General features: G+C 41.1%; 1 protein-coding gene across 3 annotated transcripts in view; it reads right to left on the reverse strand.

Moving 5' to 3' along the window:
* The window catches only part of SPAG6 (sperm associated antigen 6), a 38,834-nt gene extending 17,994 nt beyond the window's left edge, over positions 1-20,840 (reverse strand). For 2 of the 3 annotated variants that reach the window (XR_012653119.1, XM_075047670.1), the window contains exons 1-4: positions 20,743-20,840; positions 20,562-20,657; positions 9,805-9,971; positions 6,036-6,219 (exon numbers count right to left, since the gene is read on the reverse strand). Coding sequence is in view for 2 of the 3 variants with exons in the window: in XM_075047670.1 (XP_074903771.1) it covers positions 6,036-6,219; positions 9,805-9,971; positions 20,562-20,657; positions 20,743-20,767 (472 nt within the window). In the remaining variant the exon portion in view is untranslated. Of the gene's footprint in view, positions 1-6,035; positions 6,220-9,804; positions 10,182-20,561; positions 20,658-20,742 lie in introns of those variants that run through there. The other variant, XM_075047683.1, reaches the window with a different exon arrangement.
* Between the last annotated feature and the right edge of the window lie 682 nt (positions 20,841-21,522).

The raw sequence follows: 21,522 nt of genomic DNA on the forward strand, positions 1-21,522 counted from the left end.
GAAAGCATTTTATGCATGGCTAACAACAACACAGAAAGCCAAAGTACCAAAATTTTACCAACCACCTAATTAGAGAGCATTTTACCCTCTTTAAATGATAAGCAGATATTAGCATAGATCAAATGCCAAAAACAGAAATACAAAAAACATACATAAAAGATTTATCTTACATAAAAGACTGGAAAAATGGAACTTGCTGATCAAAACTAGGCTTTGCTACCATACATGGGACAAGATAGAATTTATACTTTAATGACATGAAAATGTTATCATACACAATTAGACAAATGAGAAATATCATCAGTGGGATATTGTGTGTCTGAGATCAGTACAATATCCTTAACTAACTGCACTTAAATAAAAAATTAAAAAAAATCTGAGCATATGATTAGCTGACATGGACAAAAATTACACTATTAGAAATTCATTAGTTCTGTGTATGCAGCATTAATCACAATCCTAAAATAAGAATTACTGGATATCAGAAGCAAATTTTATACTATAACCAAGCAGTGCTATTTTAAAATAGTGTTGAAAAAGTGGTAAAAATCATGGGGGATTCAATAATCTATTAGGTTTTTAGTTCAGTTTTGCTACACCTTATTATGCATATCCATTATTATCTTTAACATTTATCTTGACTTATAGTACCATGGCAACATATGGCTGTTGTATTTCAAGATTCTAACTTAGCTTTTGATTTATAGTCCATCCATAAAGAGATTTTCATACTAAGAAAAATATAGCATACTTCATTAAATATACATAGACTAATACAGTTTTTCATTAAATCTGTAAGTCATGTCATCATTACGTTGTTAATACCCAAATAATGTTCCTGACCAGATTTGTTTTCAATTAGTGAATTATAGCCACACACTCCAATACATGTGATGTCAAATATTTACACTGTATGTTATTTTATGATATAATATTTTAAAGAAATTATAAATATTACCTCACAAAATATAATAAATAATGCAGTAATTTTTAAACTAATACAAAATTAACCCTTCAATGTTCACTTTTCAAATAACTGTTTGACTGAAAATGTAGAGTGTGCATCCTCCAAATACACACACATCATAAGATTTCAACAAAACCCAAATGCTCTATCTTTAGTTTTACAACTTTGAAATGAAATGTACCTGAAACGTATCTGAAAACAAAACTGAAAACTAGCTAATCAATATAAGTGGCATAAGCTACATTCAGCTTTTCATGGAAAAAGCCATACTTGATTTTTTCAAATTGTATTTTGATGCTGTACACTGACCAAGTGAAATACATGATGTGACCGACAATCCAGATTAATCCATCCAACTGTGCCTCAGAAGCAACTTCAGAGCAACCAACTCAATTGCCTACAGTCTGCTAGGAGATGCTAATACCAGGAAAATCATGTCAAGAAGGACAGGATACTCCTAGAAGAATGGGTTTCTTTGATGCCTTGTGAGCTGAAATCATTAAGTTCAAGTAGGGAGAGAAAGAGCAATACTTTAAGGTCACAGCTACGCCCAGGCATGCAGAAGTAACCATAAAAGTTATTTTAAAAGAGGAAACTAAATCCGATTCAATTTAGATCAGCTCTTGCTGTTAGAAGGCTGCTATCATTTAAATACTGATGGTTACTGTTGGTCATGGTTAATTAAATGGTTGTTCTTCCAGTGGTGTTTATAAGGTTCATGGCTAATAACTTACCACATGGAGGGCTGGACCGTGTGTCAAAAGACAGACAAGCAGTAAATGGACTGTCAGAAAAACAGGAAAGCTGAGGCAAGGACAAAAGAAAATATAGATCTTCCCATCACATTCCCCTGCAAACAGCCCCAAACTACAATTCTGAGTATTAATGATTCTATGATAATTGTAATTCTTTTTTTCTCAAAAAGAGGCTAAATCAACCTTCCCACTTGGTAGAACATCTTTAATTCAGACTATACACCAAAGGATTCATGAAACTTTGCCATCCAATTACAAAACACAGAGGTGAAAAAAAAAATGAAGGCTGAGAAAGAGTTAAAGGAGAAAATACAGTTGTCAAGAAGAAATTTCTAAAAACAAATATTCAGTCAAAGAAATTAAAATAGCTGGTACAAATTACAAAAAGACTTTTCTGAACACTATGCCAAGACTGCCCTATAAGGGCAAAGAAAAGACCAATAGCTGAAGAAGAGAAAGACAGCAGGGAAAAACTGATTTATGAACCTCATTTAATTCCACAGACAGTTATGAAAACCCTGGGCTTGGAACTTCAGTTCGGGGCACAGCTCAAGGAACCTATCCAACTACATGACGATAAAGTAGGACTTCTCCCTATGTGAGTGAAAGTAGGAAATGTTATTCTACATATGCTCAGAGACAAGAGAGCCAAGACTCAGAACCCACCATAAATTAGTTACTTTTGTCCAGAACAATATGAGGAAGATTTTAGCAAATGGATATACTGCAGACATGAAGACAGACTGACATGGAGGTAGAAGAAAGACCGATAAAGACAGACATTGGAGTTTAAGATGTCACCAGTTCAACTAGAAGTTGTACTAGATTAGATTTGTCTCAATACAAAAGTAATCATCAGGGACTAAGAAATTAATTCAAACTAAGTTGAGGCCTAGTCATGGGTTTATGCGATCAGGAAGAGTGGAAAGCGAACAAAGAGGAGTCAATAAGATCCTGACTGCATACCCACTGAAATCAATGGGAAGTCTTACAGGATTGATCTAAACTGGTTTAAGGTGTTCCCAAAAAAAAATCCATATTAATGTTAACATGTTGGCAATAATAGTATGGATTAAAAAAAAAAGATTAGGGAGAAAAGATGAAGGTGAGAAAGTGAGTGTGCAGGTAGTCCCCAGAGAAGGAAAATCAGCTCTGAAAAAATGTCATATTCACATAGCAGAGCAGCAGCAAAACCTTCTTTGCTTGGAAGCAAATGCAAGTTTCAGACCAGACCAGGGTTCTCAAATAGACCCTGCTGTGGTGGCAGGTGCATCCACAGGAAATAACAGGTTTTATCCAAAACAACCACCAATACTGTATTTTTCTGAGGACTGTGTGATCATGTAATGGCCACATAGGAAGACTCTAATCCCCACAAGTAGTCCAAAGACTGCACTTCAAAATCACAGGTTTATGCAGACTGCTACAACCACAGAGCTAAAGATTCCACTGGAACCAGTGGGAAAACCTTTAATCAGGAGAAAGCTGGAGGTCATTAATTACAGGACAAGCTTATATCCTGTAATAAGACAAAGTTACTGCTAGACTCAAATCACTGAAGAGCTGAGGAACCTGGTCTAAGCTTGTAGCTGACCCTGCTTTGAGCAGGAAGCTGGACTAGAGACCTCCCGAGGTCCCTTCCAAGCTGAGCCACTGTATGACAGAAAATGAGCGTAATTCCACTCTTAGCAGTATGCTTGCGTATAAATAGTGTTGTTTATTTTTGTTTTCCTACCAATTTACAATATGCTGAAGCAGGTAAGAGATGATTAATAAATTACACCTTTTACGTAGGCAAAGCAAATGGAAAGCTAAGTTATTTGCATATCTCAAATATTAGAATATTGCATTTTAAAAGTAATTGAATATAGTATAAGTAAGAATTTACAAAATACTTTTCATGGATCTGATGGTATTTTGATGGTATGTGGAACACTTTACACTTCTTTTCAAACACAAATAGTAGAAATAATGAATGGCAAAATTACAGCACACTGATCTGTATATTTTGGATTAAGTTCCTAAATTTTGGAATCTGACCTGGCAAGATTTCTAGTGTCTTGAAATCTCATAAGACATCTGTCTTGACCTAAAATCTCATAGGTCTTCTGGAGAGATCTGTTCACAGAAGAACTGCATTTTAAGAGACTGTTGTATGAAGACAGTAGGGAACTTGCTAACCAGAGTGTGTTTTCATTGGGGGGAGAAGTCTTGATTTCTCAGATTGGAAGTATTTTCATGGGAACATACACCGCAGTTCCTAGAGAGCAGCTTTACCAGGTCATGGATGGAATTTCTGATTAAAAGCAGAAAGATACTCCCATTGCAAACAGTTATCACCAAATGCTGGGAGCCTTTGCTTGCATTCAGGGAGAGAGCGGTTCACATCCTGCCTAAGACAGATCAGGACTTCAATCTGTCTCCCACGTACATCCCAGACATATGCCCTAATTATTGAACTTTTCTGGGGCAAATAAGCCTCCCTACCCCCCCGTCTCTTCAGGGGAGAAAAAAAAATTGTTTTAATGTTGTCCCACTTTGGAACTGAAACAATTTTTGAAACTGAAAAACTTTTTGTGGGTGGGGAAAACCATTTCACACCCAACTATTTTTAGAGTTTAAGCTGCAATATGTGTTCACAGACAGTCAATGACAGAAAATCCTAACTGCCAAATTTTGTCAACACAAGCATGGAAGTCTAATCCAGCGTTTCTCAAACAGTAAACACCAGATGTTGGTAAGTACAGGTCCATCTATCTTTGTATCCCATCTCCAACAATATCCTGTTCCAAAGGCATGCTTGTAGGAGTATAAGAAACATACCATGCACAGAGTGATCTTTTTTCAGTATAACTCCTCTACTTTCAGTAATCATTTTAGAGACTTCCTGTGACTGTGTTATAGAGGAAGGTAAATCCCCCAAATTGGCTGTAGCCAGGCAGAACAACAACAATTTTTTTCAGGTTTTTGTTTTGTTCTGGTTTTTAACTGATTACATCTAGTGATCTGTCTATGTCCTGATGCTTGCAGCTTGGTAGCACTTAAAATTTCAACCTGATTTCTGAAAATGCTGTTCTTATTGCTGGTGTAAATTGACATGAGACATGCACCCATTCACTGTCAGTGAATAAATAATTAATAACCATGGAATAAAAATTTGTACAAGGAATTTGGTGTGTTCGATACACTACACACATTTATACAAACACACACTTTCAAATGACACTTAAGTATCTTTCAGACAGAAGCAACGATTATTTTCCACCAAGGGTGGGATTCAGACCTGGTGACCAAGAAGATCTTTACCACAGAGGTGCTCCAAGAATTAATTTGTTCTCCAGAAAAAGCAGTCTGTTAGGAAGATGCTGACAACTTTGGAGTCTGTCCCAGTAAGTTAACCCTCTCTCTAAGTGGGAAGGGGAAATCTCCCATACCTTCCAGAGTCCAACACTTCATATCAATTAAAAAAAGAAAGAAAATCACTTCCAAACTCAGTCTATGTACATTTTAGAGCCAAAACCAAACATAAATGCATGAGTTAATGTTATGATCCTAGAATAAGTTTAACTTCAAACAATATGAACACAAGCCATTTCTCCCACCCTTTCCAGCCAGCAGTTTCTTCCCTCAGTTCTTTGATTCATAGCTCTAAACTTTTACTTGAACTATATAAATAGCTGCTAAAAGAATTATCAACCACGTGGATCAGCTTTTAAATAGGAACATGACACTGCCAGTGAGTTATACAACTGCTTGTGAGACAGCAGTGAACTGCTCGATATCGGATTCCTAGGATCTATTCCTGACTCTCAGAAAATAGTGTGGTCTGCTGGCTAATGATAATATAGCCAGTGCAATGAATTTGGCACATTTATCCTGCAGGCACTGCTGTAAGCTGAATGAAACTTGGTTCTGCCTAGGTTTCTCCATTTTACTATGTATATAAAATAAGAACTAACGTCAAGCAAAAAAACTTTGTTCCACAGTAACAGTTACACAATACATAAAGATTCTGAAATTTCTTCACAATGGAGAATAAAGCAGAGTGTTTTTTCCTGGCCACAGGCCTAATGCATCTCTTCTTAGAGCACCTCTCGTAACTGAGCACTGCTGGTGTCAGATATGCCAGTTTCCCACAACAGGTACAGCATTGTCAGAAGGGTATAGTTAGAGTAGGTTTTTATTCCAAATTTAAAATTTTATAACAGAGAAGAAACAGCATCTTGTTCTATTTATGAACATTACAATAATGCAATTTATTGTAACTGTCACATAGCATTAAGCTGAAAGATAACACCTGTGAAACCTGTTACCTGAATTGTGTCGGGCAATATACCCAAGTGCCCAAGATGCAGCTTCTTTAACTCCAGGGTCAAAATCTTCCAAGCAAATCACAAGCATTTCCAGTGCTCCACACTGAACTACTGCCTGAGCTAGCTGTGGAGAATGTTTACCAACTGCTCTTAGCACAAATGCAGCTGCTTTCTTGTAGAAACGCTATACAAATCAGGAGAAAAGAAAAAAAAAAAACAGCTTTTACTAACATTAAGTAGTTCAAAGCATAATACAGTACAGACATCCATAAATTAGACTTTTTTAGTAGCAGCAGTCTCTCATACAGATCCAAATCAGGACCACCAGACATCACAGAAACAATGAACTTACAGACCTTCTCTGAGACAGCTCATGATATAAAATTTGGAGTAAGTGCATAAACAAACAAGAAAAAAATGAGAGGGCTAAGAGGATATGGGGAAAAGATAATAATCTAGATAAGTCTGTTTAAGTGAGTAGTGAATGATAAGAGCTGCAAAACCAATAGCTCTTAACATATTTAACCAGATTACACAGGTTATGCAGGGCAAGCTCCTAAAATAATTCTACCCATCTCTGACACTTGCAATGTTTCACAATTTCTAATGTATACACCCTCACAATATCTCTATGAGAACATGTTGTTTACACTTACAAACAGGAAACTGAGACACAGAATTAGATCCAACAGAAGGTTTTAGGATCTGAATCCTGAAATGCCTAAATACTGCCTAAGCCCACAGCTAAGATCCTGAAAACCCACCCCACCAAACACCCAACACTGGATGACCCTCGGTTTTGACCAGGCAGCCTCCAGTTTTACCCCTGCATGTGCCCAGAAACAGCTCACTTTCAACAGGACTAAGCACCTTGGCGCTTCTGCCACAAGTTCAAGCAAAATCCAAGCACTTGTGTCAGTTCTACCCATCTCCCTCAGTGCTGGGCCAAATACGTGTTTTGAGCATATACATAACATATGGTGCTGCACACATCATGGGGTTCCATGTAAAGTGCAGTGGTGGTTGTAGTTTCTTCTAAAAGCACAGTTAAAAGTCTTCCCCTCAAAAGTCACCTTTGAGTCTCCTCCTGCAGTTTCGTAAGTATCATTGGGATGTGGAAGCTGAAGATTAAATTTCTTCCCCTGTCTTACAGTTTCAAAATTCAGAGCCCAGTTAAAGTACTCTGGCCAGAGACAACCGAGTTGTGAGAAAGACAGTTCTTCTCTCTCATGAAGCAGCAATGAGTGCAAGATTCCTTGGGACACAAGCAATGTACTGCTACGTCCACGTGCCCAGAGTATGCTGTCCAGCCTGGCAGTTGACAGACCATCCATCCCTACGGGCAAGCTCTAGAGGGCTCTCTCTCCGTGTGCCAACTGGCTTTAATCTCATTCCAAGATGCTTGATTCTCCCCTGCTCTGTACAGGGAGCCTGGGCACTTTACAGTGCTAGCTTCCTACTGTCAAGGTACCCAAAACTTAATGCAAAGCCCACATCCCTTTTGGATCACGTCCAGAGAAACAAAGAACCACGTGAGTGCTTTTGTGCATCCTGTAAGGCGCAACCAAACACCTTCAAAAGTCTGATCTAAAGCACTAAGGTATGGCAATAGAGGAGTATCTGCAACAGCTTCACAGGAAGTAAAATGGACCCAGGCCCACTCCCTGGCCCTGAAGGAAAGTGACACTGCACACCACGTCCATCCACTTAAATTCCTCGTCCCTCAAAGCACAATGGCCTCATCTATACTATTGGAAACTGTCCCCACCTTGTGCTATCACCTAAACCACGTGCAGGAATTGATGGTTGGCATTAGCTAAAACCACACCACAGAGCACGTTAACAATCAAAGAGCACAGTCATCTTCCAGTGCTCAAATGCATGCCCTGACCCTCCTTAGTTTACCAGTACTGATATAATTCCTTAATGCCAAAAATCCAGTCTTCTTAGTTAAGGCCTACAAGCAAGTACATTAAACATAATTTACAAGCAAAGCATTAAACATCATTTAGGGGGAACAAAAGTTAAGGGAAACAGTACAGACAAATGGTCAAATCCCTAGGTAATGTAAGTCACCGTTAAGTTCTGCTGAACCCAATGGAGCTATAGCTGTTCACACCAGTCTATGTCTGTGCAAATATGGGTATGTTATTTCTGTTAAGTAATTATGCTCCTGGCAAAGAAAAACATTTCTTTGTTTTTATTATTCAAAACACATTTATTTACAAACCATATTCACAGGCACAGTCAGAACACACTGTAAAACCGTGTTTTGCTCAGTTTAATTGACAAAACATTGATCTGGGATGTGACCCTGTATCTGTTCTCCATAAATCAGTAGAATCAGTATTTATTGTGTGCTCAAAGAATCTGCTCCTTAAAATAGATGTTGATACATGAAGAGTGAGTGGAATGGAAATGTATCTGGGTGGGGTTTTTTTGCCTATGGGAAGTAACAAACTGCAGGCATTGCTAAACTCTGCATGAACTGGATAATGAGTTTCCTTCACTTGCCCTCAGTCACCAAGGCATAGTAGGCTTTCCATGACCTCACACTAATCTTGCTGCTGCCCCAAGTGATTCTGAATTACAGCCATCTCAATGTAACGACAGCATGGGCAGTAACATGGAAGAGATAAATCAGGGTACTCAAGCTAATTTAGTGAGGGCTTTGAGTTGTAGCAGGGGGGTAGTTTCCAAACCAAAAGAGAGGATAAAGTTTTGTTCCACTTCTTCCCTTAAAAATAGAAATAAAAGGACCAAAATGGTTATAAACTTGTCTAACTAAAACCTTAACTTTCTTTCCATACTATACCAGTATCTCGACATCAAGGTTTTTCTTTAGCTTTTCTTTTTTTTTTTTTTTTTTTTAAGATTAATTGTATAGGCAATGGCCTATATGCACAAAAAAATATGCAGTGAGTACTTACATTTATGTTTTCCTCAAAAGATTGCAAATGAAAATATATAGTTTTCCAAAATATATTTCCATTGAAATCCTACTTCTCCTAAATCTAATAAATCAAAACTGCAACCTAAGTATGGCTGTGATATCAATGCATTTAACTCTCAGCTGTCTCTTTCTTTTTCCAGTTATTAGGAACCTTATTTAAAAGTATTTCTGTTAATCTAGGTTAGGATCACTGGAAAATCAAAGCTGGAATATATGCAAAACTTGAGGAAAAATGGTGAGAAGGGAGAAAAAGAGACCACCAGATTTATTCTCATTGCAATTGTGACTACACATTGTTTGGTTTTGACAACTACAAAGATGAAAACCTTTCAGTGTATTTTCCTGTGCCAGTGGTTTAATATTTCTCATGCTACAGATTTCCAAAAGGCTATGTATGGAGATATTTAATATTTCATTACACAAGTTCAGGGGGTTTTATATGTATTTTTTTAAGTGTTTGGTAGTATTGACAAATCCTAGTCAATTATCACTACAGCTTTCAAATTGTCTCATTTTTAAAGAGGGACTTTTATAAAGTATCACTCAACATTTTAAAAACATAACAGTGCCATGAATGTATTTCCTATAGTGCATTAAAAGGTAAAATGATATTTTAAAGTAAAGTTTATTTGAAGTAAAACTTAGGTACACAGTACACATTGATCTCTCGGGGGTTCAAAACATACATGCTCTCTCTGACTTCACTACATTTACTGCTATATTAGAATAACAGCAGATAGCTGATACAGAAAGATTTCCCTTTCCCTGTGCAATAGTTTAAAAAAACGATTACTTAAGAAAACAATGGTGGCTTACATTCTGCTCAGACAATGAACACAAGAGCTGTGGAAGAATGTCTCCCTTCACGACTGCCTCTGCCAGGTCATCGTTATAATTGGCAAGTCTCCCAAGAGCCAAAGCAGCAGTCTGTTGAATAGTTGGGACGACATCCAGCAAAAGAGGTCTCAGCAAAGACATTACACCTGAGTTACATCAGGAAGAGAAAAGCCCATTTGGTAAGCAGAAATTTTCTAAACATTTGCCTTTATTCATAAAAACCTATTAAATTACTCTTCCAGGCAGCAAGAACTTGTAGGAAATCCAGGTGTCCCACTGAAATGAAGTCAGCACTTGCTATGTGTCAGCAGTGCTATCCAATGTTTCTGCTCATTTTTCATAGGTACAAAACACTTCTGAAATATAAAAAAAAGTCACATGTAGAAATAAGCTATATTCAAACATCTATAAAATACATGTCTTAAAGTATATACAAGAAAATAAGGTAGATTCAAACATATATAAAACGCATGTGTTAAAGTACGCACAGGAAACTCCATCTGGAGGTCCTGGTGAGCTGACATTGTCATGTCACTCATTCAGCATGCCAGCAGAACCTCTACGTTGAATTACACCAAATCATTTTTCATCTATTACAAGCAATGATGGATTTGGGGACCAATATCCATAATAGATTACACTCCAGATAGAAGAGTTGAAGATTTTCTTATCATATTATTATTCATGATGTGTTTTCACTGATGAGTCATCCATAGTGTATCAGTTAAACATGAAAGTCCATTCTCTAAGGTGGTCTTATAATACTCCTTGAAATTATAGCTGAGGTGAGCAGCCGTGACATGAATCATTTGCAGTTACAGCCTAAGAAAGTCCTTACAATGGACAAACACCTGGCTAAAAATAGGAAGCGGGAGGAGTAAGCTTTCCATAGGTCACAGTGCAGTTCTGCAGGCCTCCGTGCTGGGACGTGCCGTTCAGAATTCATCTATGATCTGGAACAGCATGAACAGATAGGTGAGACTTTGCTGGTGACTCAAAGTTATTCAAGGTAGTACCAGTGAGGGAAACAAGGAACTAGAGACTGAATTACTGGATAACAAAATGGCAAGTGAAACAGAGCACATACGGGGTAGCCAGTCTCAACTTCACGCATGCAGTGATGGACCCCAGACAGATCACTACCGCCCAGGAGAAAGATCTTGATGTTAGAACAGATAGTACCATGGAGATACGAGCTCACTGTTCGGTAGCAGAAAATAAACTTTACCCACAGAAGTATGCTCTGCTCAGGATTATTTGGAAAGGAATAGAGACCAAAGCAGAGACCATCACTATGCTATTGTATAAATCTATCCTACATGTAATACCCTCCCCTAGAGCAGAACTGAAAAAGGTTGAATGAAAGGCAACAAGGATGATTAAAGAAGACCACTCTGTATGTGGAAGCTCTTCCTACAGTCAAGCTAAGACTCTTCAATAGGGATATAAATGAAATCCACGGGGTTACATAAAAAATATGATTTGTAGGTCTGGGAAGGTCAATACTCCAGACAGAAGCTGCACTGCCATGAGAGAAATGGCCTCCCAGGGTGTTCACAAGTCAAAATAACACAGGTCTCAGGGAGGCACACAGTAAAAGGAGAAAAGTGATATGAAATTGTGATGTCTAATACCACTATAGAAGCACCAAAAATGGCGCTGTAACATGCACTAATTGAAACATGTACATGTAGAACCTATGGAAATAGGTCTGTAGTATAGTTGGGGCCTGCTCGCACTTCTGTCAAAGCCACTGGGAGCTGAAAGAGGCCTCCTGTGTACCAGCAAGCAGACAAAAGCTAGATCCTCCAGTATTGTAAGATCAATGCGAATTCGTTTAGCACTTTGCAGAAATCACTACTTCAGAATGTGGTCATCATACTGACATCTTCTCACAAACTCTCCCAAATAGCAGGTATGGTCTCATTAGCAAGTTACGCTTCACATCAAAACGCACCAAGTACTTTATATCACAAATTAAAAGTAAAAACAAACATTACATTTGAGCCCTTAACTTGAGATAATATGAAAACAAGATAAGTTTAATAAATTAAAAAAAAAAAAAAAGATAAAATTATTAGTTTTACTGATATAAAAGAGACCGTTAGAAGTGGTTGGGGGAGAGGGAAAGGAACACTTCAGTGTGCAGTGTCCTGACCCTAGAAAAGCCAAAGGCCTGATGGGTAGGACATTCAACCAGGATGTGGCAAACAGTTCAATTCTGGTGATGGTCTCAAAATCCAGTGAAATTTAAACAGACTAGATTCACTTTACCCAGGAGGAACCCATGAGCTAGATCCAGACCATGTGACATGTTTCTGGCCTGCATGACATACCTAGACACTGCAAAATGTAAAACCACATTTAAGAAAGTTTACATATACATATGCTTTGAGTTGTCCCAAATATGAGAGATTTTATATCATTTGTATTTGCAAGATTAGCTGATACAGATTTCACTTTTAGAATAGGCTAGAAAGCCTTGAGCCTGAAAATGCTTCCAAGCCATATGCCTCCCCATGACCAATACCATTCATTTCGTGGTAGTACAAACCATGTAAAGCTTGGTGATGACAGCAATGTGTCAGCACAGAACGTTCTACTGCGAATTATTTTAGCTGATGAAACTGAAGGTGAGGAAAGAGATGAAAAGTGAAATGGGAGTTACTGTTTGAAGAGAGGACACAAGATGCTAAAATAGGGTTGAAAAAAAACAGTGAATGGATGGAAAACATTTAGAAATAATAGAAAGTGTGCTGATCCTCAAGGAGACTATTTTCCCAAAGTGATGTCTGAATGTGAGAAAAGACAGTGAACAAATAATTATCATGACAAGAGCTTTGGAGGAACAAGAAAAAGAAAAATCAATTCCTGTTGCTGTACAAACCTTATATTGACATCAAATTAACTGAGAATTGAGAGAAGTGTATAGGTCTAGATTATGCCTGTGCATTGAACATAATTAAAAGCTTCTACCTCTACTTCCTGCCTTCTCTAAAACCAGTTTCTTTCTCTGCATCGAGATGCTATCCATCATCTTTGACTACTCTGCAAGACCAAATGCTCAAAGAGTTTTCACCATTGTCATGATTTTTACATCTTCAGCAAACCAAGTATTTCTTTCTTTACAGCACTTAGAAAAAAATAATTAATTCTGAGAGCGTGAAAACAGCTACATAGAGATTATATGGTCTCCACTAAAACACCTGTAGGAAAACCAAGATGTCCACCTTTCCTTCTATGACTTCTGAAGATAGTGCTGGAAAGGACAGATGTGCCTTACACAGGAGGAGGCTTTTGGGCCCAACCCAGCTCTTTCTCCCAGAGACAGCTGTATTTGATGAGCTCCTCTATTTGATCTCTTCTTTTCTTTTGACTGTCCTGTCTACAGCAAAGTCTACCCCTCTTCTCCAAAGAGGTCCAAGCCAGGATTCCTATCAGCATTTTGAATTAAATTCAAATGTATTTCACATTATCTTAGAGCAGGAAAATAGGTAAGAACCTTCTAAAAACTTCCTTTTACCTCTACCATTCAGTCAAACGAACAGGGCCATACAGAGAGCAGGGAGCAGTAGTGTCTTGCCGAAGAAAACTTTAGGAGAACTCTGTGGTTGCCTTCTAAGTAAGTCTGTTGTGACAGAAGTAGGAAATTCATTAACTCTAATTCAAAGGCAGCAACACAGAAAGTAAACTACAAAATAAGGCATTTAGACCAATGGACTAGATTTGTTTTGGAAGACTTCCCACTAGAAACTTGGAAACAGGGTAACAAAGTATTACTGCCAAATATTCTCTCTTGCATCACAGAACCTTGACTGACCTTGGGCAAGGAATGACTCCCCTTTCTATCCTCAGTTTCCCACTCGGATTTGTTTCAAAGAATGACACACTTTAGAAGCCGAATCACCCTTAACACACACCTCTCAAGTGGAGCTGTTGTGCACAGGCCTGATGCACTTTCTTTTAGCAAGCAAGCGCTGGCTCCTGCCTATCTGGAAAAAACAACCACTCAGGGCAGCAGCAGGTTCCAAGTTTTTTCATTCCAAGTTTCTGCAGCCAAACAAACAGTCACTATTCTGGAGATAGCAATCTTCATTTGGTCATTTTGATTTCTTGGGGAAGACCACCTGGAAGTCATGCAGAATTCCTCTACTCTCTTCCCACCCCTGCCAAACCCTTGTCAAACTTGACTAGTCACAAGTCAGAGAAACGTCACTCTACATTTGAAATTCTCTCCATTTCTGCACCTGAAGATGACCACTTCTGCCCTATTCTCCTTCCTTAAAACCAAAATTTATTTCCATTTTAAAATGTAAATGTGGAAAAAAGTCATTCTATGCTAGTGTTGTCTCTGGACAGATGCTGTCTGAATTTATGCTTTGGATCAAATATAATGTTGTCTTCTCATTTTTGTGTGCTACCTGTTACACTAAGAGCATTCAACAAGCTAATGTTAGCACTCACACATTCATCATATCACCTTGATTTTTCAGGGCTCCTGATGTTAAATCAGCTGAATTTGACAAGGAGATAAACTGGAAATTTATTGCTGCCTCACCCCATCTCCCTATCTTCAACTACCCTTTCCTAGAAGCAGCATAGCAGCAAGTTTTAAGTAGGAAACTTAAAACAAATTTCCCAGAATAATGGTGAGAGAGAACTTTCACACTCACTCATTTTGACACAGCCTCTTCAAAACAACACAGTACGCACGTCTCAAGTACGTAGTCCTTAAGTGTGACTCACCCCAAGAAAGGAGTTGTCCTCATGACAGTTCCATGCACAACACAACTACAATCCTTCAAATATCAAAGGGAACATAAATACAGTTTGGTAACAGAGACTCTGGGTAATCAAGTAATTCGTACAGCAATTACCAGATGGTGTGGGACATAATGCAGATTCAGTTTGACAGCAGGGCTGGAGATTTCTGAAGGATCGAGGAGCAGTAAGTTTCTCCTCCTCAAAAGCTGATCTGGCTGAACATTTCCCAGACCCTGTTTCTGCATTAATGGAGCAGAGCTAATCCTGTTCCAAGAGGACTGAGGTTCTGAAAATGCCCCTCACAGGGCTAGTTAGTGGCCACCACACAATCCTTCAGACACACCAAAACCAGGGTGGTCACAAGGTGCTGCTTCTTTTTAATGGTGACTTGTTAAGATGAGACTGAAGCTCCTAACAAATTCTGGCTTTGAAATTTTACTTGCAAATCTCCTCCAAACAGGCCAGGAGGCTGAGAAGAGGAAGAATCCTGAAGGAGTTAAGCTTTCAGTTGATTGAGTTACAGAAAAAGCCAGCCAGTCCTCCAGCTTCAGCTGCATTTACTTTCTCCTTCTCTGTCATCTCTCTGATACTTTCCTTAATACGCAACCTCCTTCTTCCCTTCATCAGGCACCACCATGTCATCAAGCCTCAGGGAAAGCCACTGTCCTCACTTGATCTGCTACAACTCCAAATATAACCTTCTGCCTTTCATGCCACATTGCATACTTCTCTCCCACTTTTCTTCCCACTAAAGCTCAGCAAAGCTTTTAACTCAAAATAAAAATAATTAAAAAAAAAAAAAAGTAAGTGCATCCTTCACAAAAGAAGGTACATAAACCCAAATGTTGAAATTGGCTATATGGGGGCACTGGAGTCTGTCCATGCATATCTACTTGCAAGGTCCAGATAGGGCAAGAACACAGATGCTTTAAGGGAGCAGCTCTTTTTCTGCACAGCTGACTCAACAGCCATCCTCCCTACACACCCTATGCTTCCAGCTGGCTTTCTAAAAAGCACTGTGCTATCAGAGCATGTTCTTTAATATTATTTAAAATGTGGAACTACATCCTGAAATCCCTTCCCAGAGTCTGATCCTCCTTACACAGGGCCAAGTATCCAACTGTCACATTCAAAATAGGTACATTTAAAATACGTACACTAGAAAGAGAAGTTTAGAAAAGTATGGGCAAAAAGACTCAATCTAATTGGATGAAGGAAATAAACTTGAACAGCCTTTTCTCAAAAACAAAGACTCCTAAAACCACTCCAAAGATCTGGAAACACAGCTTTTAAAACCTGAAACCAATGGAATAGCTCTGGAGCAGGGAGAGAACTAATGCTCATGACATCATCCTTTACCTGCATAAAAACAGATCATGAAGTAGGGGAAAATCTGCCATGCTACAAGGGTTTATGATGGAGACCTAGTCTGATGCAGAAAAGCCCCGTCCCCAAGCTATAGCCTCCTGTCAACACAGATTGTGAGGAGCAGATGCCCAGAGGTAAAAGAGGAGGAGAGGACCCGGTCCTGGAGCATAGCTTGTATGTAAGGCCTCAGAACTAGCTTGATACCAGGCAGAATGGAAAGGAGACGTGGTCTCAGGATTGTGGGCTGATGGGGTGGGAGGACAGTTGGAAGAGATTCACTGGGAAAGGGTCTCCCTTTACACTGACATTTTGGAACTTTCTTGGAACCCTGTAGACTGGCCAGCAAGTAGGTAAGGCAGAGGAAGAGAAGTTGAAGTTATCTGCCCAAGATGATAAAAATACCCCAGCAGCAATGAGAAGGGAACCTGGGTATGCAGGGTCCCAGCACATGGAGTCCTGTGGCGACACACAGGCTGCTAGACCACACAGCTTCAAATTTCTTTTTCCATGTTCCAGACTCAGCTTTCCCTATGACTTCCACAGCCATTATGCTTAAGAATGTGAACAGCCCCAAGAAAGGGGTTAAAGAGCTGATCTTGTAATATCTTTAAAGTCAAAGGCTAAGTTGCAATACTAAGCTGTTTCTTAATCCCAATGATATCCTTAAATAATTTACAAATTAAAAGCAACAATCCCATCACCACAAGCTCTAATGCAAAATAAATAAAAATTTAATTCCTACTATGAAAGAATACAAAAATGAATACCCAGAAGTAATTCAAGTCTTATTCTGATACATTTATTAATGCTGAATTTTAAATGCCTCTTAAAAAAAAAATCAAAACAAAATGCTATGTCAAAGGGAGTATTTATTTACAGAGTGCTGCACTTCAGCACTTCACAAGGCAGATGAAGAAAGAAGAATTAGGCCCTCGGTGACTACCGCTTTTAGAAACATACTGGAACCAGTTTAGATTTTCTCCTAAATTTTCTAAGAGACAGAAAGCTGCCTACATCTCAGCGCAAAAAAGACAGCTTAAGTTCATCTGCTGTTATAATTGAAAATAGTCTGTTTCTAGGATTTAAAATTTTGGATGGATGAGGGGGTCTGGAGTTCACTAATGCATTCCAGTACCAAACTTCCTGAGCTGTAGCTGCCAAATGAATAGATTTATGTTTAAAGAATATGTTTAAAACTGTTACTGTCAAAGTAGCTTCTACCATTAGTCAGCAGCCCTCCAGAAATGAGATTTGATAAATCAATTGTCTGTCATTGTTCCAAGTATATATTTACTAAAGAGAAAAAGTTTAGGAGTTTTGGAGATTTTTTTTTCCCCAAGTATCCATTAATTAAACATTCAAATGACACATCCTGCAATTATTATTCATGGTAGTATTTAATCATAAGGAACAACCTTATCAAAGCCAACCACAGAGCTGGAAAACACACAGGAATGAGTTCTGACAAAGGAGTGTCTCTGATCATTCCTTGCACTTCCCCACCACCAGAAAGCTGTTGAGCTCCCAGGCACTAACCCCCCATGACATTCCTGACCACGAAAGAAACAGTGCCATGTAAATGTGTCAACGTTCAGGGCCAGATTCCAGTTCCCTGGTTACAACCACTTTCAGGATTTCTGCTCAGTGGGAAAGGCAGCTCCAGAGCCTGATGAGATACAGAAGCCTCAGAAGAGAGATGCCCTGGGAAAGGATGGGTTTTCTATTGGCCCTCTCTGACCTTCTTTCCAGCTTGCCAGTTGCCACCAGTTTTCCTTACAGGTCATACACAGGAGTCTCCACAATAATGGTACCTTAAGGTTTCTCAACAGCCAAGCCAGCGTAAGAAACTACCTCTGATCCTGGCCGCTTGCTCCCCTCCATGCTGCAGTCTACCATCTCCTAATTTGCAGCAATACCACTGCTTGTGCCTGGTTTAATACCACAGCAGCAAGACTTACAGTGTAGCAAAAAAATATTTTTTAAACACACTTTCATCTTTCATGATGTTAGCATGGTGCCAGAGACACCTCCACAAAGAACAAACTAGTACCTATTTTCCTTATAAGTTATTAAGTATTTATCAAAAGGACTTCTAAAAATGGGACCAAATGCTTTATTTCTTGAGCATTGATCTTTCACTGCTACCAGTCTGAATCTTGGATATTCCAGGAATATAAACTGAGGCCAACAATGCAAGAGTATGCTACAGTACATTTTGAGGGCTCAATTTTGTTCAAATTCAAATCACTCTAATCTAGCCTTCTGCTTCAGCCAGAAAAAGACTAAACCCTGACAACCTTTGAGATCCAACCGAAGAACACTGCAAGGTGCCCCCTAACTCCTAAAGCTAATGGACAATGACAGCTGGCAAAGGCTTTCCACATCTTCTTAAAACTGTGATCTCCCTAAGGGATAACTAACTTTCTTTACCAGAATAAGAAACGAGCCCCCAATCCTTTTATAGATGGACTTCTACAGGGATACAGGTATAGACAGACATCTTTCTTTCTCAAATCATTGCTCCAGAGCTCACCAGATGAAGACTATGAAAGGTACACCAGTTATCTGTTAGACAGTTGTGTCTCAAAATATTTGTGTAGGTGTTTTAAAAAAGGACCAAATCACATTTCATTTGGTGGGAGATTTTAAAAACCACTTAATCACATTTAATTAAGGAGAAGGTTTTAAAACCTGTATCTAGCACATCCAGAAAAGGTCAAAACTGACAGTTAGCATTTTAATAATATAACTGTGAATTAGTTTTAAAGACACAGGTTGGGGAAGACAGTAAAATATTTGCGGGCCCCAGCCATTCAAACAAATTGTAATAGGAAACACTACATTTGCAGACATTCCCTTTTTTTCTATCATCTGAAAAATGAAAGCCTGCAGGAAAGCAGCTCAGCACCAAAATGAGTCAAGAAGGATTATGACCTACACAAATGCACATTTCCACATTACTACGCCAGAGCCCGATCCTTGTAAAATTAGCCTTCAGACCAACACCAGCTGTGCACAGAAGAAAGTTTCAGGCCTCTGAACTGATTATTTCTTCTGCACAAGCAACAAATCAGTTCTGAGGTAATGCTACCAACCAGATTATATCAATTATTTTAAGAAGAAATACAATGTAATTAAAGTTAGCTTGCCACTTTGTTTTCTTTCTTAAAGTAGAAACTTTCTGCATTTCTGAAAAGAGGGAACTGTAAGAAGCCTGCCTAAATAGGACCTCTCTCTGTGAGCAGCTAAAACCAGAACTGCAAATGGATACAGAGGGACCTCTTCTTACAAATAAGACATAAATTATTCCTATGGCCAAGATGTCCCTTTGGTAAACAAAGATCGTTTGTATAAACTAAAGCAGTGGCATTAAGCCACTGAAAGATGAAAAAAAAAAAAATCAAGAGGCACAACAAGGTATACAAAAGGCCTGGTCCAAACGTGTCACTCCCATAATCAAAGCAAATGTTTCTTTGACAAGAATTTAAGTGATAGATTTTCAGCTAAACCATTTTAATAAACAGTTGGAAATACAACAACAGAAAGTTGAAAGTATTTTCATGATTGGTTTTCTTTTTTGTTTGATCCCATTGTATCTCAGAAAAGACTGACAGCTTCACTAGATTTGAGAAACAAGTATTAAAAACAAAATCAGGACAAACCAAACACAATCAATTCATGAATACCATATGGTAAACCAACTACTGACTTATAGCACTTCTTCAAACTGTCTTTCAGGTAATCAATTACCAAGCACTTCTTTTTCCTCTTTTAAGCTCAGGAACTTTGGCCAAGCGGAGTGGGTCTGCCAGATGCCAGCAGCACAACAGCTGGTAGAAGTGCTCCCGCAGCTCCTGTTTCTAAAAATGCTCAATTTGGTTCACGACATCCCGCGACAGCAATATAACAAAAGCGATTCCCTCCTGAACTGAGCAAATCTGCTGGCGAAAAGCACTGAAGAATTTAGTAACAACTTGTAAAGCTAGTATAAAAATAGTTACTTCTAAAGTAGGCTTTCCTTGGCAAGTCAGCGCTGGCTTCGCAGGCAATCCCGTTTTCTATACTTTACATAAAGCTATATCGGAGGCACAAGGAAGTAAATGAAGAAGTGGGTTATACTGAGAAATTTTCCCTGAAATAAAAATAAGTTATGAGATCACCGCCAGAGACATCTACCTCAAAACAAACTCAGGAATAGCCCTACAGACAAGCAGGGCAACCCGCGCACGCAGCTGATGAGTGTAACCAACTTTCCCCGTAACGAACTAGGCAAGCCCTCGGAACCTCGCACCGCGGGGCCGGGGAACTGGGGCCAAATCCTACGGGGAGAAAAACCCTTGGAAACTAAGCGGCCAACCAGGGGGGGAGGGGGGGAAGGGGGTGTGGAATTAAAACAGGGACGCGCCCTGGCAGCCCCGCGCTCCCGGGGGCGGCGCGGCCCTCCGCGGGACCCAAGCCCCGAGCCCCAGGCCCCGGGCCGCCGCCCACGCCCTTCCCCGCCGCCGGGCGTCAAGCGGAGCGGCGGCGGGGCGCGGAAGTCCCCGCGGCCGCGCACCGCGCAAGTCCCCGCGGCCGCGCGCCACCCGGTCCCGCCGGCCGCGTACCTGCGTTTTGGAGGGTCTCGACGTTCTGCGGCCGGGCGGCGAGCTCGGCCACCGCCTGCACGAACTGCGTCCGAGCGCGCTGGTACTGCTCGAAAACTGCGGGCGGCAGCGCCGGGGCACGGGGTTAGCGGCCGCCCCGCACGGCCCCGGGCCCCGGCCCTCCTCCGCCGCCCCGGCCTACCTTGCAGAACCTGCCGCTGGCTCATGGCGGCGGCGCGGCGGGCTGCGCGCCCGCGCAGGGCCGCACTGTGTACCCGTCGCCCTGGCAACCGGGCGGAAGCCGCGCCGCGGGGAGGGGCGGGGCCGCGCCAACGCCGCCCGTGACGTCAGCGCGCCCGCCCGCCGCGCACCGTCCCGAGCCCGCTCCGCGGCCCCGGGCCCCGCGGCGGGTGTGCGGGCGCCGGCGGGGACGAGGTGCAGCCCCGGCGGGGACCAGATACGGCCCCGGCGGGCTGTGCCCGGCTGGCAGCACGTTGCAGACGTGCGTTAAACCTGTAGCATAGGTGGTAGGGGGGCGGGTACGGGCACCTGCGGAGGAGGTGCGCGGGGGCGTGCGGACCTGTAGGTGTGCGGAGAGGACTCCGCGCCTCCGTACCGCATCGGTACCACGAACGCGTACGGAGCGGCGCGGAGACGCACCGACGGGTCGACATACGAACACGAAGTTCTACGCGAGAGCGCACACCGGCAGCCGTGTAGGCTCACCTCCCTGCGGGGAGCTGTCGTTCCCGGCAGCGCCGTGGAGGGCCGAGGACGCGCAGCGCCCGCCGGACGGTGCCGGCCTCAGCGCAGGGACCCGCCCGGGCCGCCGCGGCGGATCGCCCCCCGCGGGCGGCCGGGCCGGGGCGTCTGCCCGCCCCCGCTGACATTTGGCAGCCCCGCCGCTGCGCGGGGGGAGGCGCGGTGCTCCGCGGGCCGCGCTCCGCCCGCCGCGCCCGGCGAGCTGCCGCCTCGTCCCGCT

This window comes from Buteo buteo, chromosome 2, assembly GCF_964188355.1.
Source record: "Buteo buteo chromosome 2, bButBut1.hap1.1, whole genome shotgun sequence".
In the NCBI taxonomy this organism is placed as follows: domain Eukaryota; kingdom Metazoa; phylum Chordata; class Aves; order Accipitriformes; family Accipitridae; genus Buteo; species Buteo buteo.